General features: G+C 43.3%; 2 protein-coding genes across 2 annotated transcripts in view; one reads left to right on the forward strand and one right to left on the reverse strand.

Annotated features, from left to right (window-relative positions):
• OTOGL (otogelin like) overlaps positions 1-9426 on the forward strand; it is a 91800-nt gene extending 82374 nt beyond the window's left edge. Inside the window, 7 exon segments of the mRNA XM_069857968.1 lie at positions 426-604; positions 968-1072; positions 1858-1977; positions 3927-3972; positions 5805-5876; positions 7918-7997; positions 9126-9426. Coding sequence (XP_069714069.1) covers positions 426-604; positions 968-1072; positions 1858-1977; positions 3927-3972; positions 5805-5876; positions 7918-7997; positions 9126-9326 — 803 coding nt within the window. The 3' untranslated portion in view covers positions 9327-9426.
• A 12842-nt stretch (positions 9427-22268) lies between these two features.
• On the reverse strand, positions 22269-26547 carry LOC138726449 (centrosomal protein of 85 kDa-like). Its single transcript, XM_069868621.1, has 4 exons — positions 26306-26547; positions 24667-24800; positions 24330-24394; positions 22269-23501 (listed from the first exon to the last, which is right to left on the reverse strand). The coding sequence occupies exons 1-4, from the start codon at positions 26545-26547 to the stop codon at positions 22269-22271; spliced, it is 1674 nt and encodes a 557-aa protein (XP_069724722.1).
• Positions 26548-27312: the final 765 nt, after the last annotated feature.

Here is a 27312-nt window from a genome sequence, read left to right on the forward strand (position 1 = left end):
CAGGAGCAACGTACACTTAGAGCACAGCTTGAGCACACACCCATCCCACAGGTGATTTCAGACATACTAGTTTATTTGACATTAAACATTCTGTGAAGTGCAGAATAATTCATATAGTGTACTTAGCTCAATGTTAAATACTAGAAGTCTTTATAAAAATGCAATCATCAACCTTTTTAATTTTCATAGTTGGAACACTATCAATTTTAGTTGATAATAACTGACAAATGGCAGTTTTGCATTTCATAGCATTTTCTTAAATTGAATTACAGCTCCTACTTCCCTTGCTTGATAATTAAACCACCAACCAATCTTTCTAGAGCATAGCACTTTACCCTACTTTTGTCTTCACACTGATTCCATTAAATTGCTTGATGACCTCTTTTTCCCTCCCCTCTGGTAACATTTATTTCTTTTGGTGTTAGAGAAGGATGAAGTGTGCATCTTCGAAGAGGTCACAGTACTGAATCCTGGACAGTCAGTAATTCAGTACTTGGATGGAGACCTTTGTTACGCTGTACAGTGTTTACAAGAAAAAGATGAGAACACAGGATATAATGCCATGTATTTTACAATAGTGAACTGTTCGCAACAATGTGAAGCTGTGAGTATCCTTAAAATAAAGGAATGATGCAATTTTTGAGCACAACTATAACATTAGGATAACAGTAGAAGTGAAGACTTTTGCCAGCCCTGTTTGCTCAGCAACAACTTGACAACTTAAAAGTGATGATGTGCGTCTTCTGCCTCCAGCATTATTTTGAAAAGCAACTTCTAGCAGCATATGTAAAAATATCCATCCATCCATCCATCCATCCATCCATCCATCCATCCATCCATCCATCCATCCATCCATCCATCGTTTCTCTTGGTATTTTTAGTTTAATAAATCAATGAATTTTCCTATAATGTATGTTGAAAATTTTACTTACGTATATATTTATTTATTGCTTTCCTTTCTTTCCAGCATCAAATATATATCCCTCCCTCCAGTCACCATACTTGTTGTGGTACCTGTCAAAACGTGTCCTGCTCTTTTCATACTGAGAATGGAACACTAATTGTGTATGAGGTAAGTGCCTCTGAAAAGAGATAGAAATAACTCCAACGAGACAATAAATAGGTGTCTGACACTTACTTCTTAAGTTAACTCATGCTGTGAGTCTTGTTTCATCCCTCCTTACTGCCAGTTACACTCTTAAGAGCCATTTATGATATATGATAGGAAAGGAGTGTGTTTTAAAGGTCTTCGATTTCACACTAGGTGAATTCCTTATTTCATTTAATTTGTTGTAGTATTTTCTACAGAGATATGGGCATGTCATCGTTTAGTTAAGCCTGGATATACTCTAAGTGCAGGGTAGGGTTCAAATTGTATCAAAAGTGTGATTTAGATGAGTTAGGAGCTTCTGAGTCTTCCCAGGGACGCTCTTCTCCTCCGTCTGGTTTCTGCAGAAAGGAAGTGTTCAAACTGCAGCACTGAGGTTCAGGATGGTGCGTTCCAGCACCCACAGACAAGAAAATGTAGATGTGGCCATGATTTAATTCGCACTTTCCATTACTTTTGGAGCAAAAGAAACTATTGGACTTTTTTTCTGTCACAGAGACTTTTCATTCTACACTAGGACACTCATGCTGAGAAGCACACTGCACAGTGGAGCCATGGCTCCAGGGAGGAGTAGCTGCTGGTGGTTACAGGATGTTTTTTCCCTTTGTCACCTATGGGTGGTTTGCAACAAACTTTGCACTCCAGTAGGTGTTATGGCATCAGGGCACCATTTTTACAGACCTTTGGGGTTGGAGATAAAATTGAAATGTTTTGTCTTTCCCGACATTGGTTTTGTTTTATATATTCAGGAAGGAAGCAGCTGGAGCTCCAACTGCACTACCTACAAGTGCGCAAAGACACCCGCAGGGGCTATCATAGTGGGATCAAGTGTTTCCTGCCCCCCTTTTAATGACACTGAGTGTACAAAGGTTTGTACTATGGGTGAGGTAACTGACAATAACTGATATGGAATTTGGCTTACACCAGACAATGCGTGCACACCTCGTGCACTTTTTAAATTAAAAAAAAATGGTAAGTAAAAACATGTAAGCAAGCAACTTATAGCCTTGTTTTCTATGTTTCTGTTTGCTTTTTGGCTAACAAAATATCTGTGAGGATTATGAGAATTTGTTTCAGGTCTTATTGGTAATTGCTTTAAAATATTGTGGAATTGGAGCCATGCTTGACATACTTTTATATGAAGTGCTAATCACTATGTCTTACTTAAGTTTGGAATAACACTTTGCCAAATTTGTAGTACACATACACTAAACACATTGGATCAAACAATTCAGAAATGCTGCCTATAAAAGTGGGCTACATTAAAAATTTCTTAAGCCGTGCAAAGATTAGAAAAATGACAGAGTATATATGTACTTGATTATCTCTTAAACTAGGCTTTGTATAACATAACAAATGATACCTCTCATACATGAAAGGGCATTTACCTACATCATATATCTAAAAATCTACATTTGGCATGCCCATATAAACTAGTTTGAAGAACATGGATGCTTCATGTAGATTACATATTTGTTTACAATTTAATTTGTAATTTAATACTTCTCTAACTTTCTAACGCTTCTTATAATTATTGCACTTGCAGTACAGCATTTATTACTACTACTACTAAAATAAATATACATGTAGAGAGGATAAGTACCATCACTGCCTTGAATACAGATTACAAACTTTGCTCAAGTCCCACTAATCCATTGCATTTGTTTAAAAAAGTCCTTTCTCCTTCCAATCCTGAAGAAGGCGTTCTATCTGAAATTAATGCCTGTTCTGCTTTGACTTTATCCTTGAGTTTCTGCCTTGGAACCCTTTTGTTATCATCTGTTAGGATCTTTCTCTAGTAATAAATTAGGATTTTGAAGAATGGAGCCCTAAAATTACCACCCTGAATCAGTCTTACCTGTTTTTCAGAGCTGCTCATTGTAGACGAACTGAACCAGTAGCTGAGGAGAAAGCTCTTCTGAGAGACAGCTCATGATAATTTAGGAATATGGATTTAAGAGGCTGAGTTTAAGTGCTCATTTATAATGTTCTTGAACAACTTATTTAGCAGTTTTTATGCAACGAGATAAAAATTTCATGCTAACATGAAAAGATGGAAGCTTAAAACTGCTTTTTGCCTCTTGTTATCATAAGGGTGTTATTTATGTTGAGCTGTCTGCTTGATATGCAGTTCTGGGCTATGCACTGAAATTGTGGGCATGTTTTTTCTTGCTTGCAACCATTCTGACAGATTCAGACAACTTCTCTCTCTTCGCTCACCCTTCTCTTGCTCTCTTTTAATTTCAGAAGGACATTTGCTTCACTTCCATACACTTCCACTTTCTAACAAGCAACTTCAGCAGAAATTAATAGCAATTGTAATTGAGAAAAAGAATTGAGCACGCTAATGTTTCTGAAATTCTGCAGTTAATATTCTCTTCCAAAAGCATGTATATATACATATTTAATGTTGTAAAGTGCTGCTTATTAGGTATTAATTATTTGCTTGGCGTGTGATGAATGTAAATTCTTTTGCATCATCAGCAAAGACGCATACATGAATTTTTTAAACTATCTTAATAAATCTCTGCAGTGAGGAACAGATGGTAGTGGATGATCCAAAAAGAAGCTTATACAGACTAAGTGTCTTATACAAAGGATACAAGATGAGCAGTGACAAATTCATTTTCAGTGTCAAAGGCCGTAAAGAATTTGTGAACCAAATCTTGAGCTGATTCATATCTTTGTAATTCCCTTGATTTCAGTGACACTATTTCTAATTAGTTGGACATCTTTAAAACACGGAACGTCTTGAGATACAATTTACCTTTGCATTGAGCACAGTCTTTTTTGAAATATTCTCCCTTTATTTTTCTAGAATGGAGGCGTTGTGCAGACGTATAATGATGGCTGCTGCAAGACCTGTAAGTGATGAAGGCTGCAATATGTGCTAGTTTGGCTTTGGTTTTGGAGGGCTTGTTTTTTTAACCTCACTTGCTGGGACACAAAGAAAGAAAAAGCATGCAGCTCCTGCAAATCACATACAATTCTTTTAATTACTAACTACTTCTCTTAAAAGTCTTGCTTCGTTTGGCTGCTGACTTGGTGATTTTTAACATTATTGTTCTGGAGTATAACCAAATCTCTCCAAATATAGCCTGTGTAAGATAAAAAGTTATCTTAAGTAAAATAATGAAAACATTCCCTTTATTGCTAACCTGACTCTAAAATACTGCTTATAAGATTTTCACCATGAAAGATAGGGGTTTACAGTCCTAAAATTTATTTCTAATTTGACGATGTTTTGAAAGATGACTCCAAACTTACCGATTTATTCTATACAGCTAGTATGCACCTCCTAGGGCAAAAAATACTGGAATATAATTTTTCAAATCCCAAATGTGGAAGAGTTATAGTAATACCTAAAGAAATCCTTATATAAAATTGACTTTTCAATATCTGGGAATACATTCACATTCTCTGAGTGTATTTTGTGATGCAAGCTTATATAAAGTTTTATAACTTATGCAATTTTAAGTGTTAGTTGAGGACAAACTGATTTTCTCTGCAGTTTTGACTAGGAAAAGTTTTACTATCCGGGTATATATTTATGTATATATAAAAATAAAACACCATTGTATATAACTAATTGTGCAGAGCAAGAGCTTGTTGAATGCTACAACTCCCCTCCCCCTTCTTATTTGGTCTTTTTTTTGTATTCAACACTAGAGTTAAAATATCTGAGCAAATTAATCCTTGGAATCTTTTTGGACAAACTTTACTTAATAATATTGAACAGGAAGTCACTGACTTAAGACCATACATTACATAGTAATTAAAGATTCAGAAGTGCACTATATTGTAAGTAATTGGATGATATAACAAGAAATATTCAGATCTATCAAATACAGAACAATATTTAAGTTTCCAATTCATCTAAAGCTTTGAAAGTGAACTGCAAGTACTGTTCTTCTATTGTATCTAAAATATAAAATAAAAGCTATTTTAATGCAACATAATATATTTTTTGACAGAAAATCAGCATAGAACATACCAGAATTGTGCTTAAAATCTTACTAATCAATATTATTTTTCTAATGTGATAAGCTACGTTGAAAAGTATTTAACTACTGCCCCCCAGTTAGGTTTGCTGTATTAGTCAAAAGAATTAACAGCTACTGGTTTTCTGTTGACCAGGAAGACCTATAATTTTGACTGTATTTCTTGGCCTCAGGAAAGGCATCGTTATACTTCAGAAACACTTGCTGAGGTGACTGCTAAAAACACAGCTATAATTCATACAATTATATGCTATTTTATTTTTATTTAAAATTTGTTTTATTTTAACCAAAAGCATGTGCCCTGTGGTGAAGCAGATAAAAAGAGTACTTAGAAGTAGAGCTTGCAGCACCTTGGGGTCTTAATGGGAACAAATAATCTCTCTGAAAGAGCTTGTGATTCAATGCATGCAAAGTGAATGCAAATATTTAATTCTTACCTTGCCATAGAGAGACTCATTACAAAAGTTTGGTTTACAAGGAAGCATCATTCCAGTTTTGTGCTAACCAGAGAGTAATAAAGTTCAGGCCGTCTTTAGTGAGACTTGAAGCAGCTGCAGAGTTTCTAAATTTAGAAAGCTCATCATCTTTTTTCTAACAGAAAAATTGCAGTTGGCAGTGTAAGAATTAATGAAATGTCTTTTAAATAAAAATGTTTTTATTTAATGAGAAACTTATATTCCTAATGATTCTGCCAGGTTCTGGACTGGGTCTATTACCCTTTGCCATTAGTCCAGTAGTGCCTACCAATAGTATTAATTGTGAACCAGGTATTACTTTTAATAACGTCTTTTCTTTTTCTAATAATAGTGGAAGCACTGCTTGATATACACGTATGGCTGTCATCACTATTAAATGTTGCCATGCAGTTAATGGTATTGGGCCTGATACTGAGAGATGCTGAGCCCCTGCTGGCCTCTGAAATCAGTGGGTTTCTAAAGCCTGGTTAGGGTTCACTGCTCAGCACCTGTCAGAATTAGGTTCATCCATTTGTGGTATATGCTGCAGATGGTTCTTCCTCCTATTCCTTTCTGAAACTGGTTTTAATATGTGAAATTACTGTACAGGGTAGCCGAAACAAGAAATGTTACTTTAAAAAAGCATCATCACCCTGAACACTGTTACCAAGAGATTTTAAATCCGATCTCAGGTCTCTGAATTTAATCACGGAACTGTTTTTATCTTAAAATAGAGCAAGATTGTGCATAGCTGCCTAGCTCACCTTTGTAGATATGGATTTATGCTGTATTTATTTTTTGTCACAAATAACATGTTATGCAAATGATGGGGGAGGGGGAACATAGAACTACAATCATGCATTAATAAATAGTCTTTACACCAGAAATTACAGAATGTTACATAACCGTTGCGTTTTGAACACAATTCTTTGCTTTTACAGATAGGTAAGTCACAGAAACTCCTTACTGGAATAAGGAGTGAGTAGAAAAAGTATACCTAATAACGAATGCAGATCTTCTTGACTGTTGAGAGTGAGAGAGAGAAAAACATAGCAACAGAGTTTTCATTAAATATCAGCACCTTATATGCTGAAATGTCATATATCTCTCCACATGACTTGTAGAAGTACAAAGATTCCACTGTCTCCACATATTTATGCTGGCCAGTGCTTTCTGATGGAAATATCACAGGACTTCTTCTTCTTAAGTGTTGCTGAGCAACAACCAAGATGCTGGAGGCTAACAGCTTCGGTCCTACAGTGATCTACCAGTTCAGTAACAGCATCTTGTTTGAGCATGCAATGCATGAATTAAATTCTAATTCCACTCTGCAGCCAGCCTAATTTTTAAATACCCACTGGAGTTGTGGTTGCAGAATATCTCAGTTACTCAGAACTCATTTATCTTATAGAAGTGCTCACGAGGTCCCGGGGAACAGAAAAGTTGTTCTTGTGTACACCCACCCACGAAGGCATGCGCTGAAGTTGGAGAAACTGCTGAATAGTGCTTGTTTTACATACTAAATGTCCAGAATGGTTGTGTAGAAAAACTAATAAGCAATTTTGACGGGTGGTGAAACAGGAGACCTAAATAACTGCTGTTATACAGATAGTAATAACAAACAGCCTGATATGGAGCACAGCACGAAAGATTGTACATTTAGCTGTTTCAGTACCATAACAGAATTTTTAGTATGTCAAAAATGGCTTAGCACTCTATAGCTTTGTTTTTCAAATCAAAGGAAAAATCCTATCAATCTCTTCCAGAATGTACTGAAAATTGTAGTATTTCCCTAATCCATATGCTGACACAGAGCTACAGCTTCGGTTCCGGTGGTAAAAACTGCAATGTATCTAGCAAACATTTGCATTCCTCTCTTTCAAAGCTTCCTTGAAGAAATTCAATTGAAATTATATAGTTCTATTTAAATTCTAAACATTCAAAATGACATCACATTTGTAATCACATTCACTGCTTTACCTTATAAAATGTTAAATTCTGAAAATTTTCTAACATACAGGATCAGAATCTTATTCATATTCAGTATTCCTATCAAAACAGAATTAATTCTAATAGTATTCAAAATTACTCGAGACATCTTTTTTCTAGTTGCTCGTATTGTCTTGCCATATATGCAATTCAAAATCATATTATTATTTTAATGTTTATAAAATCTGTATCACTTAATGGGCCACTTGACACTTCATATGTGCCAGCTATAAAATCAATAGTAATGCTCAGGAAGTATTTATTAACATAATTATTAAAATTATTTTAACAGTTTCACTTTTTTAGTAGCAAACATGGTACAAAAAGTGTATTGATTCAGTATGCATTTTCTGTGTTTGGTCAGGCAAAAAGGAAGAAAGGATTTGCCAGAAAATGACAATCAGGACGACCATAAGAAAAAACGATTGTATAAGTCAAAGCCCGGTAAGCATAAAAGACCGATGTTTCACACTGGGCTTACCGTGCCAAATATTCAGAAGTAGGTTATAGCTATCAACAAGCAACAAAAAATTGTTGCTATCTTTCAAAAGCAGACCTTTGACCTGAGGAATGTTATCCGACTAGTAAATGGTGTAAAATTAGCTGTTCCTATGACTGGAAGACTGAGCATTCCTACCTGGAAAAACACCTGGCTTCAGAGGAAAACGATACAGCGTCATTGCTTCTAACTAACAAAGACACTGAACTCTTCACCATGAGATAACATCCCATTCTAAAAGAGGAGCAGAAATGCTTCCACTTAGAAGGTGATAGAAACACTGCTGCCTTCATCTTCAAAGACCTTTACTCTCCAAGTGTTCTTCTCTGGTGAGATTCTGTTCAAGAACCTAAGCAGTCCTAAGGAAAGAGGCAAAATATCATCACAGATTTCCTTGAGGGCTGCCCACCCTTCCCACAGTCCAGATTCCCTTACGCTTCACCCAGAAGTTCTTCCAGACTTTTATCTCCTCAAAATTTCTATTCACATCCTTAGCTCCACTTCCCTTCCCCCCAGCTCTCCTACAGCAAAATCCCTGACATTGTTTCAATGACAGGAATTTGGTCCGTCACATGGTGGTATCTGGAATGGCTGGTTTGGAACTATGTATGTGTTCTTTGGCCAGATTAATGCTGTCAATCTTCGGACAGGAAAATTCCAGGAAAGCTCTAAGAGTTACCTTTTGGTCTAATTTGTTTGTTTATGGCCCATTTGTTCACAGGCTCTTTGGAAGGGAGTGGATCAAAGCATCCTTCATATGCCTCACTTGCTTAAGAAAACAGATTTAAAACTATGACTAAAATAACAAGACCTAACATGGACATTCTGTATTTTCCAGCATTTCGGCTCTGCTTAAGTTTTAATTGAAAAAAGTCTATTTCTTTTCTGTCAGGGTATCAGGCAAGAAGACTCTTTGTCTAATGCAATAGTGAAAAAAGGTTTTGCTCTGAAATTTAGAAGACAAAATAATTTTTAAGACCAGAGTCCTTTTCAAATGTAAAAATGGGTTTTAACCAGCAAGTTCAAAATCTAACACCTGACATCTCTAACTTCAGTTACTCTTTTACCTACAGATAAATGTGGCTTCTTGTGACGGAAAATGCCCATCTGCAACAATTTTCAATGTCAATATTGATAGCCATTTAAGATTTTGTAAATGTTGTCGAGAAAATGGAACACGTAATCTCACTGTACCACTACGCTGCTCAGGAAATGGCACTGAAATTACGTACGTCATTCAAGAGCCTATAGACTGCTCATGCCAATGGAACTGAACATTACTGTGGATATCATTTAATCTGAAGAATTAAAATTAGCTTCCTTTCACCAGACTCCCTTTTTTACCTTGGAGGGCTACAGTACTCTGCAGGGGAAAAAAAAATAAAATGTCCTCAATTATTCTTCATAATGTAACTTTTTGCAAATTTAGTAAAGATTATGTCGCTCATTGTTCTTCAGAATTTCTTTTTAAATATTGGCATAAATAAAAAGAAAATATAAATCCTTTTGAACAAGGTATAATTTGGCCTTCATTTATTTCTACTTTGTGGTTTTCTGCTAAGCTGTTGAAAACCGGTTAATGCCTGTGTTTCCACTGTTCTAAAATTTTGGATTGTGGCTACCTGTCAAAGTTCAGAATTTCTTGGTTTCTCTTCCCTTTATTTAGAAACTTCCAGTTAAGAACTATCACGGGTCCCCTGTTTACATGGGAAAGAAGCACATTAGTGTTTTGAGAACAACTGAATTACCTTGTTAAAAAAAAATAGTGGGTTCAAATGAAACATTTTTTATCCTGCTGAAAAGTGTGTCTTTTGTCCATTACACTGTGGTCAATGAATGGACTCTGATTACACTGTAAGTCACTGAGAAACACCACAACTGTGGTCTGTATGTACCTGTGGTAAATCTCCAGAGCATCCAGTAAAATGATAATAATATCTTGGAACTTCTGTCATTTATTTATTTTTGATCTATGACTCTATGACTTATTTTAAATATATGCTATAAATATGAAGCATGACAAGGAAAAGGCTGGAGAGTTTAAGCTTTTGTGCCTTTATTAAAAATACCTAAAGCTGTTTCTGATATGAAAAATTCTATTTTATATCCATTTTTCAGTTTTCACAGATAAGGAGTGAGTTGTCTTCTAGCTGTAGAGTAAGATTCCATGTGTATATATATTTATTAAAAAATTAAGATACTGCATATTTTAATTATTCATAATGGCTTTCTTCCTCTGTTGCCCAGTTTGAAAATTTGTGTTTAGTATCTTTTTATAAAGTATGTACAAATTGGTTTCTTGTTTTTTTTTTTTTAATACTGAGATTTGGACTGTTGACTGAATTTAGGTTTAATAATTTTGGAGACGACTAGGAAAAAAATCCAGATAAAATATATGTTTTGAAAGGCTTAGGTGAGCTATTTATGTTCAGGCTGGGAATATCCATGATTCAGCAACTTAAGCTTAATATACTCTCCATTTCTCTTAAATATATTGCATAATATATTCTTTAGAACTAAGGATGGAATTTACATTTTTTTAGAAGACTACTTTTCTTTATACACTCACTGAATGAAACTGGTTTACATGATGACAGTGGGAGTTTTGCCATTGACATTATGGTGGCCAATATTTTTCTTATCATGAAAATTGTTCCAGAACTAAAATTCTTGTCTGAAAACATTTTGACAGTTTTTACTTCAAGCTATTTTCATTTCATTACAAAAAGGATGCATTATGACATTGGTTTATACAATGAAAAATAAGCAAAACCCAGTATAATATTTAACCACTATAAAGAAACAGTGATCATGTAGCAGTCAAAAGAAATCATTGTTTTGTCAAAGTATATGCTTCATTTGCATGTTTTTCTTATTTGTATGGCAAATATTTCAAGTTGTTATATACTAAGACCTAGAACAAAAATATTCTCTGATATTGCTACCAATGCAGGCCAGAAATGGAAATTAAGTCAGAGTTATAGCTGTAAAGTTTGTGTACTCTTAAGCAAATTAAAAGGGCGACTTTTAACAGAAAAAAATACATCCTCAAGGCCTTTTGATCTATCAATATAGAGACAGGAATCCTATATTTGCATTATGAGAGTTTGGCCCAAAAATTCTTAATGAGTTCAGCACTTGATAAATTACTTACGGAAGCTCCTACATGACGGCATTTTTCCACATAATGAACTAAACACCTAATGTGTTTTGATTCCACAGCTGTGTTTTTTTTGCAAGCAATGTGCTTTTGTAGGATTTAGAACTGTATTTGTATTTAAAGAGAAATTAATAAGTATTATCTTGCAGAATGCTAATCAATTACTGTTGATGCACTAAATTTACCTGTGCCACTAAGGATGAATGATAATGCAGAATCTTAGATGAACCTAGAAATTAAAAGCAGTTATGTTTAAAATAAACTCCGTGATAACATTTAAAAAGAAAATGGTATTAGAAGATGTTTTTCCCATTCACCAAATCTGAGGTTTTTCTTTTAAGTGCAACAATCAATAGGAATTGTGTCAGGATTCTCCCTGAAGCCTACAGCAAAATCTCACGTCTTCAGCAGAGCTAGATATCTAAGATTGTCTTTCATTTTACAATTAAACGTCAACTTCAGACTGTTTGGCCTGGTTGGAAAGAGAACATCTACTAAAAGTTGCGAACCATTTTCTGGACAGTCATCCACCTCTGTTACCTCCATGAATGTGACATTAGCATAACGGAGTATGTTTTATGTAACATGAACTAGACCTTCACAGGTCTTGCAATTGACAGAAGGTTTGAACGAGCCTGAAGTGTGGAGGACTGTTCTGCTCCCCCAGTCTGTAACTTAAATATAGAATCATAGAATCATAGAATAACAAGGTTGGAAGAGACCCACTGGATCATCGAGTCCAACAATTCCTATCAAACACTAAACCATGCCCCTCAGCACCTCGTCCACCCGTGCCTTAAACACCTCCAGGGAAGGTGAATCAACCACCTCCCTGGGCAGCCTGTTCCAGTGTCCAATGACCCTTTCTGTGAAAATTTTTTTCCTAACATCCAGCTTGAACCTCCCCTGGCGGAGCTTGAGGCCATTTCCTCTTGTCCTGTCCCCTGTCACTTGGGAGAAGAGGCCAGCACCCTCCTCTCCACAACCTCCTTTCACATAGTTGTAGAGAGCAATGAGGTCTCCCCTCAGCCTCCTCTTCTCCAGGCTAAACAACCCCAGCTCTCTCAGCTGCTCCTCATAAGGCCTGTTCTCCAGCCCCTTCACCAGCCTCGTTGCTCTTCTCTGGACTTGCTCCAGAGCCTCAACATCCTTCTTGCGATGAGGGGCTCAGAACTGAACACAGGATTCAAGAGTGGTTTCACCAGTGCTGAGTACAGAGGGAGAATAAACCCCCTGGACCTGCTGGTCACACCGTTTCTGATACAAGCCAAGATGCCATTGGCCTTCTTGGGCACCTGGGCACACTGCTGGCCGGCAGATTTCTAGACAGACTTCTCCTAGTCTGTGGCACTGCACAGGGTTGTTGTGCCCTGAGTGCACTTGGCCTTGTTAAACCTCATGCCATTGGACTCTGCCCAGTGGTCCAGCCTGTCCAGATCCCTTTGCAGAGCCTCCCTACCCTCCAGCAGATCAACACTTCCACCCATCTTAGTGTCATCCGCAAACTTGCTAAGGGTGCACTCGATGCCTTCATCCAGGTCATTGATAAAGACATTGAACAGGGCTGGACCCAGCACTGAGCCCTGGGGAACCCCACTTGTCACTGGCCTCCAGCTGGATTTCACACCATTTAGCTGGGCCCGGCCATCCAACCAGTTTTCCACCCAGGAGAGTGTGCACCTGTCCAGGCCAGAGGCTGACAGTTTCTCAAGCAGAATGCTGTGAGAAACTGTGTCAAAGGCTTTACTGAAGTCCAGGAAGACCACATCCACAGCCTTTCCCTCATCCAGCAGCCGAGTCACTTTGTCATAGAAGGCAATCAGGTTACTTTGGCAAGACCTGCCTTTTGTGAACCCATGTTGACTGGGCCTGATCACCCGGTTCGCTTGCATGTGCTTCATGATAGCACTCAAGAGCACCTGTTCCATGGCTTTCCCTGGCACTGAGGTCAGACTGACAGGCCTGTAGTTCCCTGGGTCCTCCCTGCGACCCTTCTTGTAGATGGGCACAACATCGGCCAGCCTCCAGTTCAGTGGAACTTCCCCAGTCTTCCAGGACTGTTGGAAGATGATGGAAAGGGGTTTGGCCAGCACATCCGCCAGCTCCTTCAATACCCTTGGGTGGATCCCATCTGGCCCCATAGACTTGTGGGTGTCTAGTCGGGCAAGCAAGGTTCTGACCACCTCCTCTTGGATCATGGGAGCCTCATTTTGCTCCTCTCACTCCTGGATTCACACACAGAGGGAACAACTTTCTTTACAATTAAAGACTGAGGCAAAGAAGGCATTAAGTACCTCAGCCTTTTCCTCATCCCCTGTCACTGGTGTTCCTTCTGCATCCAATAGGGACTATATGGTCTCCCTAGTCCTCCTTTTATTATTCATATATTTATAGAAAGATTTTTTGTTGTCTTTCACAGACTTTGCCAATCTGGTTTCTAGTTGGGCCTTAGCCCTCCTGATTTTTTCTCTGCACAATCTCACTTCCCTCCTGTAGTCCACCCAAGATGCCTGTCCCTTCTTCCAGAGCCCATAAATGTTTCTCTTCTTCTTGATATCACTCAAGATCTCTCTGTTCAACCAAGCTGTTTTTTTCCCCTGACGGCTTTTTTTCCGGAACATGGGGATAGCTTTCTCCTGAGCTGCTAGGATAGCTCGTGCTACCAGAGGCACGAGCTGGTATGGGAGGGGGGCACTGCCTGCAGCCCAGGGTCTGGGTAGCTGCCTGCACCCACTGCAGCTTTGGCTGGGTGGCAGCATCCCTCCTGCTTGCTGCAGCACACGGAGCAGCTTTAATCTTCTGCCGGGTGGCCACCGTGGTCTTCAGTGTCTTTTGGCTGGTCTCTAGCCCCTCTCTGCACTCTGCCTGCTCAAACTGCCCCACACCTCTTTGCCCCACTCCTCATCGCTGTGCTCCCAATGGACCAGGTTTTGCTGTATTTACTAAGGCCTCTGCTGGCTTCTCTGCTTGCTGGCTTGCTCTTCCAGCTGTGTGGCAACCCGCAGGGCATCCAAGGTTTCTCTGACAGAAAGGTAGTTTCTTGAGCTCGCCAATAGGATACCAGCCTCTAGTATACCAGCCCAAGATAGACAGTAAACACTTAGGGGATCTACCAGTGAAGACGGTCCCTCTCAGTTTGACTTTCAGCATAAAGCAGAAGAAGTGGTTGGCTTTCTCCTGCTTCGGGCAAAGGCAAACCCATTTGTGAGGTTGCTTTTGCTCAAGGGCCTGGGCATACTTGGTGGTAATAATGAAGGATGGTCAAGTCCAATGCATACCTCAAGGGAATCTGACTATGGCTTAGAACTGCTCAGCTTGGCAGACTACGCCAAACGCTGGGTAACTACACGAGGACAATTAGTCTTGTCCAGCTTGCTTTACACTGCTTGATATCACTCAAGATCTCTCTGTTCAACCAAGCTGTTTTTTTCCCCTGACGGCTTTTTTTCCGGAACATGGGGATAGCTTTCTCCTGAGCTGCTAGGATTTCCTTTTTGAAGAGCTCCCAGCCCTCATGGGGGCCCTTAAGTACTGTCTCCCATGGGACTTTGCCAACCAGCCTTCTGAAGAGTTCAAAGTCTGCCCTCTGGAAATTTAGTGCCACTGTCATGCTAACCACCCTCTTTACTTCACCAAGAACAGAAAACCCTATCATCTCATGATTGCTTTGTCCTAGGCGTCCTCCTACTGCCACATCCCCCACAAGGCCTTCTCTGTTCACAAACAGCAGGTCCAGGAGGGCACCTTCTCATGTCGGTTCATTCACTAGCTGTATGAGGAAGTTGTCTTCCACGCACTCCAGGAACGTCCTAGACTGCTTCCTTTCTGCTCTATTGTACTTCCAGCAGATATCTGGAAGATTGAAGTCTCTCACAAGAACAAGAGGCATCTATCTAGAGACTAACCCCAGCTGTTTATAGAAGAGCTCATCAGCTGCTTCTCCTTGGCTGGGTGGTCTGCAACAGACTCCCATCACAAAATCTACCTTCTTATGGGCTCCTCTGATTTTAACCCACAGGCACTCAATCTCCTCATCGCCACAATCCACCTCAACGGTGTCCAAGTCCTCCCTTACATAAAGGGCTACCCCGCCTCCTCTCCTACCCTTCCTGTCCCGCCTGAAGAGTTTGTACCCCACCATAGCTGCATTCCGGTTATATGAGTCATCCCACCATGTTTCTGTGATGGCAACGACATCATAGCCTCCTTGCCCTACGACAGCTTCCAGCTCCTCCTTCTTATTACCCATGCTGCGTGCATTGGTGTAAATGCACTTCAGCTGAGCTGCCGAACCTTCAGCCATCTTAGAGGGAATAGAGTTCATTCCCAATTGCCTGGTCACTGGAGTAGCTAACACCAAAGTGCCCACAACTTCCTTACCACCCCCAGGTGTAATCACCCCCACTTGCTGTGTGGTGATGTACTGGTGCTCCTCACCAGCACACCCTCTCCAAGTCAACAGCGCCCCACGTCCAGGCTCACTCCTGTCTAGCCTGGTCTCATCCCCCTCCCCCTTCACAACTAGTTTAAAGCTCGGTTTATGAGCTTAGCTAGGTTTTTAGCAAGGGCTTTGGCCCCCCTAGGAGACACACGTGTCCCATCCTTAGTAAGAAAGCCTGGGGGTGTGTAAGCCACCCCATGATCAAAGAAACCAAAGCCCCTCTCCTCGCGCCAGGCTCGGAGCCAGGCATTAATGGAATTCCTCTTCCTGACTTCCTGCTCCTCTGTATTTAGTCTTGGAATGGAGCAGAATACTATTTGTGCCCCAGAGCCCTCCATCATTTTCCCAAGGGCCCTGAAGTCTCTCTTGATGGCTTTGGTCTTTCTGTTCTCTAGATCATCACTACCAGTTCGGAATACTGTCAGAGGATAGTAGTCCATCTCATGGACCAGGGAAGGAAGTTTTCTAGCTACCTCCTTCACTGATGCCCACGGAAAGCAGCAGACCTCTCTGTGGAGCGGGTCCGGTCTGCAGATGGGTCCCTCCGTACCTTTTAGGAGGGAGTCCCCTACAACAATCACCCTCCTCTTCTTCATAATGGAGGATGTTTTCATCTTTTTCTGAGGATGGTGCAGCCGAGGGTAAGATTCAAGGCTGTGGGAGCCACCCTCCTCCTCCTCAGGATTGGATTCCACCTACAGCACATTGTATTTGTTCACCAGGGGGATCTGGGGTTTTGTTGTCTGGGTGAGGGGAGCAGGTTTCCTTCGTCTGGCAGGAACTTGCTGCCATTCCCCATCTCTTGTTCCCCCAACCTTGCAGTTTGCAGGTGGTGGTGTTCAGATGCACCAGCTCCAGCAGGCTGCTGAGTGAGTGAGAGGGCACTGCTCCACTGGTCTATCTCCCTCTCACATTCCCTGATGGTCCTCGGCCTCTTTACCTCCACCCTTAGCTCCTCCACCATACGAAGCAGTTCCCCGACTCGAGTGCAGCTTTCACAAGTGAAGCCAGTACCAGAGGCACGAGCTGGCGTGGGAGGGGGGCACTGCCTGCAGCCCAGGGTCTGGGTAGCTGCCTGCACCCACTGCGGCTCTGGCTGGGTGGCAGCATCCCTCCTGCTTGCTGCAGCACACGGAGCAGCTTTAATCTTCTGCCGGGTGGCCACCGTGGTCTTCAGCGCCTTTTGGCTGGTCCCTAGCCCCTCTCTGCGCCCTGCCCAATCCAACTACCCCGCTCCTGGCCCCGCGCTCCCGAGGGACCCTTTAACTCTCCTGCGGGACCGCCGGGACCGCCCCCTCCCGCCAGGCCCCGCGCGGGAGCAGCGTTTCCCGGCTGTCAGGAGCCCAGCGCCGCCCGCCCCGCTCCCGCCTGGGTTTTTCTGGGATTTTCCCGGCTCAGGGAAGCCAAGACCTAGAGTATACCTGTACAGGCAATTAATAATTTTTAGCTAGTCAAATCTGTATACTAAAAATGGAAACTAAATCAATGTATTTGCATGATTTATTCCATTTCCACATTGCAGGCAGACATCCTCCCAAATGCATGCACCTGTGTACAGCTGAAAAATATACTTGCACTGAAGTCTTTGTTCCTAGTTTGTTTAGAGAGGAGGATCAGGCCTGAAGTACGTTGTTTGAAAGTAGTTACAAGCCACACCATATACTAAAAAATGGAGGCATTTACAAGAACACACTTCACAGGAACAGTGGTCACTGTGCTGTTCACAGTACTTAAGCAGTTACAAAATGCTGCTGCAGGTGTAGCTCCTTCCCCTGCTTTTTAGCATTCTGTTTTTCCTGACACAAATTCAGTTTTCCTGTCTTGACTTCTGCACTGCTGATTGATAATCTCAGTTTACATAGCCTAAGTAATTGGTTTTTTTACATATTGGTTCTGCATAGCTCTTTCAGTTTCTTTTCTTCCATCTCTCCTTTTCTATGAAATTAAAGGACAAATTACTCTTTCAGATATTACAGAGGTTCACCTTTGTGTAAAAACTGCCAAATAAATGTATAGGTACCAATCAGGAATACTGTGGCAAACTTTGGCTTCAATTAATTTTTCCTATTTCTGTTCCATCAAATCCTTTTCTAGAGGTTCCTTGAGGTTCTGCTGCTGGTGACATCACGTTTTGAGTGGTTATTTCACACTGTTTCCCCCTTCTGCTTCACTGCAGAGAAGCTTACAAAGGGACACATTTACTTAGTCGGGAAATTACCATTCCTGCACTGCAGTGAGATTTGTAGTGCGAACGCTCCGTGTTTTTCTTTCAATGAAATGGTGAAAGTTTCTGACAAATTCTGTAAAGTTTCAGAATCCGCCTGTGTCATTTAAAAGAGGTGAGTGAGCATTGTCACCATGTCCTTCTCAAAACATTGCCACCAGCAAAGCTCCCTCTTTGGACAGCATGTGTAAAACTATATTAGTTGAGGGAAAGAACACAATGAAAAGGACATGGGTGTTTGCTTAGTAGGTGCTGAATAGGAGTGGGAAGAGTTCCAAGGCAGCCAAGAAGACTGATAGCATCGTGGCTTCCATTCCAGCAGTGTGGCCAGCAGAACTAGGGAAGTGATTATCCCTTTCTGCTTGGCACTGCTAGGAACACTCCTCCAATACCGTGTGCAGTTTTGTGTCCCTCACTACAGAAAGACCTTGAGGAGCCCTAACGCTTCCAAAGAAGAGCACAAGAGGTGCTGCATGGCCTAGAGAAGAGCTGCTCGGAGGAGCAGCTTAGGAACTGGGCGTGTTTAATCTAGAAAAGAGGAAGCTGAGCGGAGACCTTACAGCTGTCTACAGCTGTCTGAAAGGAGGTTGTGGCAAGGTGAATGTCGCTCTCCTTTGCCAAGCAGCAGGTCACAGGAGAAGAGGAAGCAGTCTTAAGTGGTGCCTGGAGAGAATTAGATAGGAGATTAGGAAAAGCTTTTCACTGAAAGGGCTTTCAAGCACTGGTGCAGTCTTCTTGGGGAAGTGCTTGAATTGCCATTGCTGGAGGTATTTAGACAGAGTGTAGACATGGTACTTAGGGACGTGGTTTAGTTGTGGGTTTGGAGGAGTTACGTTTCCCGTTAGTAGATTAAGACTCTTTTCCAGCAGAAATGTTTTATCATTCTACCTCAAAATCCTTGTAGAAGACCTCCTATTCATCCTCATCTTCAGCTCCTGACACGAGAAAACTACTACACCAAAGGTACCCAGTATGAATCTGCTTTGGGTGCTGCTTTTCCCCATCTGCTTCACTACAGAGAATCTTGCAAAGGGACCCATTTAGTTCGTTAGGAAACTACCATTGCCATCCTCCTCTGAAATGATGTTTGCACACATTCCTTCTCTGTCTGCAAGTGAAATCAGGTCATTGGCCAGGCTGTCCTCAGAGTACACGTGTGTAATTTAAAAGGGATTCGTGAGAACTGGCACTGACTCCTTCTCAACCCATTGCCACACACAAAGCTCTCTCTTTAAAAACATACGTAAAATGCTATTAGGTGGGAGATAGAATACACTGGAGAAGCAGAGACAGCATCTTTGGCGTGTCTGTTGAGTAGGTCTTTTGAAAGACGCTTAAGTAGCATAGAATAGAATCATAGAACAACCAGATTGGAAGAGACCCGCCGGATCATCGAGTCCAACCATTCCTATCAAACACTAAACTATGCCCCTCAGCACCTCGTCCACCCATGCCTTAAACACCTCCAGGGAAGGTGAATCAACCACCTAATATTTTTCACACCTGGCAGACTCAGTCCCACCTCCAAGCTTTTCCTCAGGTGTTTCTAGCACTGAGTACCCCAATACCAGGCAGTGAAAAGAGAGGCTGCTGCATTCACTGCCCTCAGGCATGTGTGACCCACCGATACTCTACCGCATTTAAAATAGAAGTAACACAAACAACCGACAAACATGCAAGACAGAGAAGACTGCTTGTGCACCAGGTTTTGCTGTATTTACAAAGGCCTCTGCTGGCTTCTCTGCTTGCTGGCTTGATTTTCCAGCTGCATGGCAAGCCCCAGGGCGTCCAAGGTTTCTCTGACAGAAAGGAAGTTTCTTGAGCTCGCCTCTATGATACCAGCCTCACATTCCCTGATGGTCCTCAGCCTCTTTACCTCCTACCTTAGCTCCTCCCCCATACGAAGGAGTTCCCCGACTCGAGTGCAGCTTTCACAAGTGGAGCCAGTACCAGAGGCACGAGCTGGTGTGGGAGGGGGGCACTGCCTGCAGCCAGGGTCTGGGTAGCTGCCTGCACCCACTGCAGCTTTGGCTGGGTGGCAGCATCCCTCCTGCTTGCTGCAGCACACGGAGCAGCTTTAATCTTCTGCCGGGTGGCCACCGTGGTCTTCAGTGTCTTTTGGCTGGTCTCTAGCCCCTCTCTGCACTCTGCCTGCTCAAACTGCCCCACACCCCTTTGCCCCACTCCTCATCGCTGCGCTCCCAATGGACCAGGTTTTGCTGTATTTACTAAGGCCTCTGCTGGCTTCTCTGCTTGCTGGCTTGCTCTTCCAGCTGCGTGGCAACCCCCAGGGCATCCAAGGTTTCTCTGACAGAAAGGTAGATTCTTGAGCTCGCCAATAGGATACCAGCCTCTAGTATACCAGCCCAAGATAGACAGTAAACACTTAGGGGATCTACCAATGAAGACAGTCCCTCTCAGTTTGACTTTCAGCATAAAGCAGAAGAAGTGGTTGGCTTTCTCCTGCTTCAGGCAAAGGCAAACCCATTTGTGAGGTTGCTTTTGCTCAAGGGCCTGGACATACCTGGTGGTAATAATGAAGGATGGTCAAGTCCAATGCATACCTCAAGGGAATCTGACTATGGCTTAGAACTGCTCAGCTTGGCAGAGTACGCTGAACACTGGGTAACTACACGAGGACAATTAGTCTTGTCCAGCTTGCTTTACACTGCTTTCCTGGGCTCTTATCAGCCAAATCACAAAGACAATGAATCCTGTCTATCTTACTGAGTTTAAATCAGAAATTCTTTTGAAATACCCCATTACATCAGGCGTAGGCATCCAGACCCTGCCTGAGCTCTGTCACGGTGTCCCTGTCTCCAGCTGTGTCTCAGCTGAGCCTCTGCCTGGCCACAGACCTCGCTGCTCCAGCCCCCGGCTGCCTTTCCGGCCTGCCCTTGGCCTCCCCGTGGCCCTGCCTGGCCATGGCTGGGCTGTGTCTGACCCTGCTGCCACCACCGGGCCTGAACCCCAGCCCGGCCTGGCCTGGTCCTGGCGCGCCCTCATAGCTGCGGCCTCACCAGGCACTTCTTCAACCCTCTGGGCTCTCGGCTGCCCCAGCTGCCTGCCCTGGCACCGCCTGCTTCTCTTGCTCACATCGGGCGAGGCTGGGCCCTGCCCCGCCGGCCGTGGGGATCTCGTTGGCTCCCAGTCCGCGAGGGAGAGTGCCCGTGCTGCTCCCTGACATCGCTCTCTCACCACCCTCAGAAGAGAAAAAGTTCTTCTTAGGTTGAGGTGGGATTCCCCCTCTTCCAGCTTGTGCCGCTTCTTCACATCTTACCCCTCAGCAGGCTACAAATCCATCAGATCCCCGTGAGATCTGCAAAGCTTCCATGGCTACCAGAAGCCCAGCCACCATCTTTTGCCTAGACTCCCTGGAGGACTGAGGATTGCTCTTTAGAGCTCTTTTTTTTTCTGCATTTTAAGGCAAAAAAAACCCCTGGTAACTGATTGTTAGCAGTAGGTCTGTGCTAGTCCTTGACCTGGAGCACAATCCCATCTCAAGCCTCCCCAGAGGAGGGAGGTGGGATCAGATCATTGGCCAGCCTGTCCTCAGAAGCCACAGAATTAGTCTGTGTAATATAAGAGAGGTACTTGAGAAGTGACACCGACTCCTTCTTTACCTGTTGCCATGCAAAAAACCCACTGTTTTTTCCTGCCATGCTAAAAACTATATAGGTTGAGACAAAGCAAAAAAAAGGGTAAACACCTCCAGCAAAAGACATGGTGCATGGTCTAGAGAACAACTGCTCGGAGGAGGCGCGTAGGAACTGGGCTTGTTTGAAGTAGAAAACAGGAAGCTGAGGGGAAACCTTACTGCTGTCTAGAGCTACCTGAAAGTAGATTGGGTCGAGGTGAATGTGGCTGTCCTTTTCCAAGCGGAAAGTCATAGGAGAGTATAGAACGGCCGTAAGTGGTTCCTGGGGAGGACTGGATGGGAGATTCAGAAAGGCTCTTCACTCAACGGGCAACCAAGCACTGGCACAGGCTTCCCGAGGAAGTGCTTGCCTAGCTTTCATTGGAAGTATTCAGAAAAAGTGTAGATGTGGCACTTATGGACGTGGTTTATGAGGTGAACTTGGAAGTGTTAAGATTCCTGTTGGAATCAAGGATCTTCAGGCTCTTTCCTGAAAAAATTATTCTATGATTCTAACTTAGAAGACTGAGAGTAGTAGCAGCATGGCTGTTTTGATGCTTTGATTCCAGAAACTAGGTAAAATAATAAAATGAGCCCTAATGAAGGAAACGGAGCATCCAAATAATCATTCTTCACAGCTTGTTCCTACATTCAGGAGTTTGGAGAAAAGATTTCTTGTAGTTTGTACCACTCCATTCAATGATGCAAATAAAAATGCAAAGACTTGTGACACAGCAGCATTTAATAAATGTTGTTATTGAGTGGTACAATTGTCCGCGATGTCCTGAGCATAACGGTCTGACATCATAGTCCTTAATTCATCAATGTCCTTTCGTAACTGAGAAACGTCCAAGAGCTTCTTTGGAAGGCTTTCTGCGCTGCAGTAATTTTCATTCTCATCAGCTGAACAGCTCAGTGATTGTATTTCCGGCGGTAAGGAAAGATTTGGCTCCTCACCCTGGGCTTTCTGAGTCAGAATACTGCACAGTGCTTTCAACTCAAATATGCAATGGGACATTTCCTTGAACAACTGGTCTGCTATATGCATCTTCTCCGATACTGGCTGCCTGGAATCTTCCACCTGCCGCATCTGCTCTTTCAGAGCGGCATTCTCTTCCATCAGTCTTCGATTTTCCGAGAAAATGTTTTTTAACTGCTCTATTTTCCTGTCTTTTTCTTCCAGTCCTTTTATCATCTGCTCCACTACCTGATTTTCTTGCAAAAGGTTCTCTTGCATAGACTGCATGTCTAAATTCAGTGCAGCTATGTGATTTTGCTGATTCTCTATGACCTTACTGGCTTTCTCATTCTTCTCTTTGAGACATTCATTCTCACTCAGAAGCTGGTTTTTGTCCAACAGGGGAAGGCGAGCACCATCTTCCAGGCATTTTTCCACTCTCTGTTGTAAACCCCGTACCACTGTGACCAGCTCTTTTTCTTTTTCCTTCTGACACACGAGTTGCAATTCTCTCTCTCTGCACTGTGACCGGACCTCTAGGAGCTTCGTTTCTAACTCAGTCGTAGTTTCTTGAAGTTGCTTGTTCTTCTCTTCTAAAATTTGTAGCTGTTTAGTCTGCCCTTGTATATCATACAGCGTTCGTAGATCAGTCAGATATTTCATTAAGGTTTCAATTTGTCTTTGTTTTTCTTTGCTTTGCTCAGACATCTTCAGGCATTGCTTTTTCAGGCTATTAATATATTGGTCTCTACTTTTAAGTTTCTCCTCCATCTTCTTTTTCTCTTCACTAGATTTGTTTGAAATCAGTTTTATAAGTTCATTGAGTTGTAATTCCTTCTTTTCAGCTGCTGCAAACTGTCCCAGAGTTGCATATGTCTGTCCAAATGCTTCACAGATGGCTGCCATAGGTTTGCTATCTTCTTCACCATTACCATGCCGCTCCAAAATAGATCGCGAACATGCTCCGTCTCTGCCATCTTCTGGAACAATGCCATTGTCCAGCTCATCGTCGGAAGGCACAGATTCCTTCTGTGTAATTTAAAAGAGATACGTGAGCACTGGCACTGGCTCCTTCTCAACCCATTGCCACGCACAAAGCTCCCTCTTTGAAAACATGCATAAAATGTTAGAGGTGAGGGATGGAAGAGAAGGGAGAAACACCGAGAACATCTTTGGCATTTCTGTTGAGTAGGGCTTTTGAAAGGGGCTTAAGTACACCAGCCCAAGATGCACAGGGGCGAGGCAGAAGCACCTGTTTGTCTAGATTGTGGGTCCTATGGGCAATCCTTTGACACGGATGGGATCTGCAAGAGAGCTGAGTGGTGGAAAGGCATTTCTTCTCGCAGCAGAAGCCCCCTAGGTTTTCGGAGGACTCTAAGTGGCAGGAGGCTTAACTGCATCAGTCCTCTACTAGAAATCAAGCTCAAAGGGCAGCTGCTAGGAGAGCCAAGTCATTAGATTGCCCTAACATTGTCTCAGTCCTAATTGAACAGCTTGTCTACAGCACTGGTGCGTCAAGGTCCCCGTGAGAAGGTGTGGCAGAAGCAGCAGAGGAAAAGGAGTCCAGAAGCAGGTCAGCCCAGTGGGGCTCCACTGCCTCCTTCAGAGAAGGGCAAGAGTGACTGGAAAGCTGGCTGGTGGAGAAGGGGCTGGGGGGTGTTGCTCAATAGGTGCTGAATATGAGTAGGAAGGATTGCCAGGCAGCCAAGAAGGCGAATTGCATCGTGGCTTCCAGCAAGAGCAGTTTGGCCGGCAGGACTAGGAAAGTGATTGCCCCTTTTGACTTGGCACTGCTGAGACCATTCCTCCAATACCGTGTGCAATTTTGTGCCATAACTACAGATTTTATCATTCTACCTCAGAGTCCTTCAAGACGTCCTCATCATTTTCTTCATTTTCAATGTCTAATATGGGAAAATCATCTGCAAAGGAGGCAAAAAGCACAAAGGAGCTGTGGAAGCTTTTTCACGCTGCTTTTCCCCATCTGCTTTTCCCCATCAGAGAATCTGGAAGACATGGCCCTTCTAATTCATTACGAAATTACCATTGCCATCCTTCCCCAAAATGGAACATGAGCATGCTCCGTCTCTCTCTGCTCGTGGATAATGTCATTGTCCAGCCCATTGTCGGAAGGCACAGAATACAGGCCACTCCTATCTGTCCCCATAGCCTCCTCCATGGTCAAGTGTCCTACCTTCTTTCATCGATATAGGTTCATCCTTGGGAAAGGCTGCAGACGCCTCCATTTTTTCCTGGCCTTTTGTGCCCCACGCAGAACATCCTTCTGTCTTGTCATCTTCTGCATCATCCTTCTGATGGTCAGTAACACTACACACAGAAAGGAAGGGAATGCATTCCGCAAAAATACACACACACTTGCATACACTTTCTGCTGGAATTTAACGGCCATTTCTTTGCCATTCTACCTATATTCATAGACCTCTGAGAAAGGGTAACTCACACACAACTTACTGCACGACTCTAGTAGTGGAGACTGAAACACTGACTACAGGCACGTTCATGCTACTGCCACCTATTCTTGTCCCTGGAGTAACTCATCCCTGCTGGCTACAGTCGCATCTGATAAATCCCCTCTTTGCTTCGAGGGTCGGGGAGGATAATAAGCCCACTGGAAAACCAACATCTAACTACAAGGCTTGTACCTCATCAGGATGCTGCAGTAATGCTACAACAACTCTTCACATCATGCTCGGCTAACATCTCCTCAAACCCAGTCCTCATTTTGAAGGGATTCAGGTGTTCCCATGGTTAGTCTCAGGAGCTGGGATTTTAAAGAGCTCCTAAGTGGAGTAGCAAGGGACCAAGAAAGAAGGGGGTTGCATTCCAAGCACAGCACTGCTTAACTACTTTGCATAGGCATTCTCTTCTAACACCCGTGGCAGAGGGTCTCTTGGTGCTCCAGAGAGAGACTGCTTTCAGGTTTGCTTCATAAGCAGAACTAAAACCAAAACAAAACCCTCAAACAAACAAGGAAAGAAAACATTAACAACGTGCTCCAGGTCAAGTCTGCTCCGCTAAATGGTGTGTTAACGCCATACTGATACTTTGCCAGAAGCCTGGAGGCAAGGGAATGAACATCTTGTTTTGATAGAGCAAATCCTTAAGCTTGCTGTCTTCCTAAAGGGACTTTTACTACAGGCACCTTTCCCTCCTGCTTCCCATCAATCCAGGCTGAGAGAGGGGCAGGGGAAGAAGGACTGAAGTTGAGATCTAGTGCCATGAAGTGTCAGGCAGTGGTTTGTAGCAGGACAAGGCATGCTCAGCTCCTAGGCATAATGCAGTTCATTCACCCACCGCTGGGCTCCCTGCCCAAAGAGACTCCTGTGCCCAGGCACTGGTCTCTGCCTCCAGCAGGGCTGCCCAGCCATCAAGCACAGCAAAAGAGACTGTGTCTTGGAAGGCAGGAGTCTCTGGAGGCTACCTACATCTATGGAGACTGGAAAGCCTGTATAGAACTCTGGTTTTAACCCTGATCAGTCCCACATCAGACATGTCCCAGAGACAGAGGGGATTAGGGATTTCTAAACAGCAACAGCACGGCTGTGTGGTGTCTTCCTGGAAGCACATGCCCTGCTCAAGCCAGGTGTTCAGTCAGACAAGAGGAAAGGAGCCATCTCTGCTTGGACGAAGGCCTGCTGAGCTCCACACAAGGTTTCTCACAGGCACCAGTCTAGCAGAGCAGAGCAGGGAAGGGCACGGCAGTGTAGGGCAGAGTGGAGCATCCACCGGCTCCTGTCCCAGCTTGGGCAGTCCTCCTCCCTCTTCCAGCCAAGGGGCTGGAGACTTAGCAACAGGCATTGCCTGAGCCTTACGATTTCTTTGCAGACTGTCTCTTGATGCGAAGCCTCTTCCACCACTGGTGCTTATGCGCCTTGGCCAGGTGACCACTGATGGCTACGCTGTGCAGTCCGTCCTGGCTCTTCTCCTGGGGCTCGTTGCGCTCGTTGGGCTCATTGGGCTCATCGGGCTCATCAGCCACATCAACAGCCGCAGAAGCGCTGCGGCATGACAGTCGCTCCCATGCCCGCCTCAGGTGCTTGGTGAGGCGCTGCATGGTACAATGGGGATGGGGGTGGAGAGAGCGTAGGGGTGGGGAGGTTGTGAGGGGAGGGTGAGAAGAACCAAGAACTGATTCTCGTCACTGCCAGGCAGAGAAGTGCTGCCAGTCTAGGCACAGCCCCGACAGCACTGAGGGCTGCTGCGGGCAGGGTGTCTGGACAGGGGTGGGGAGTTTACTGTGGTGTCACAAAGAGGGGTAGGGCTGGGGGTGGGGTTTGTTGGGGCGTGTCATGTCAGGGCTGGGGGTGGGGGGGGCAGCAGGGGGAGGGTCAGGGTGATGGAGGCTGTGGAAGTCAGAGGATCACAAGTTTGAAGAACCATAGACTCTTAAAATGTTTTTGGTGGGAACATCATCCATTTCCAACACTCCTGCCAAGGGCAGGGACACCTTCCCCTAGATCAGGTTGCTCAAAGCCTACTCCAACCTGGTCCACCCTCGTAGAATTTTCTTGTGTTAATTTGAACATGATACTAAAGCATTGCATAAAAAGTGATGAAGCGGGCTATCATTCGAGATGACTGATTTTCATCATTACCCTTTCAGATTACATTCCAAAACTCAGGAAAAATTTTCTGGATTTCAAATATTCTCTCTCTTACATTTCACAGTATCTGACACAGAATCCTCTGGTGTGGCAACCTTGACCGCCTCACTCATTTCTATTTAGGATTTCTAGCACAGAGTTATGAATTTCTATTTCAAGTGTAAGCTTGCCACAGTGAAGAATTTAACCCAGAGCTACTTTCCAGTGTCGCTTTA

Source organism: Phaenicophaeus curvirostris, chromosome 1, assembly GCF_032191515.1.
Source record: "Phaenicophaeus curvirostris isolate KB17595 chromosome 1, BPBGC_Pcur_1.0, whole genome shotgun sequence".
NCBI lineage: Eukaryota > Metazoa > Chordata > Aves > Cuculiformes > Cuculidae > Phaenicophaeus > Phaenicophaeus curvirostris.

What these genes read in the sequence shown, in the direction of transcription:
- LOC138726449 (XM_069868621.1), bottom strand. Translation starts at nt 26,547, where the DNA reads ATGCAGCGCCTCACCAAGCACCTGAGGCGGGCATGGGAGCGACTGTCA. An exon ending in ACCTATATCGATGAAAGAAG is followed by an intron (nt 24,395 to 24,666) that starts GTAGGACACTTG and finishes CCTCCTTTGCAG; the next exon opens with ATGATTTTCCCATATTAGAC. An exon ending in ACGTCTTGAAGGACTCTGAG is followed by an intron (nt 23,502 to 24,329) that starts GTAGAATGATAA and finishes TAAATTACACAG; the next exon opens with AAGGAATCTGTGCCTTCCGA.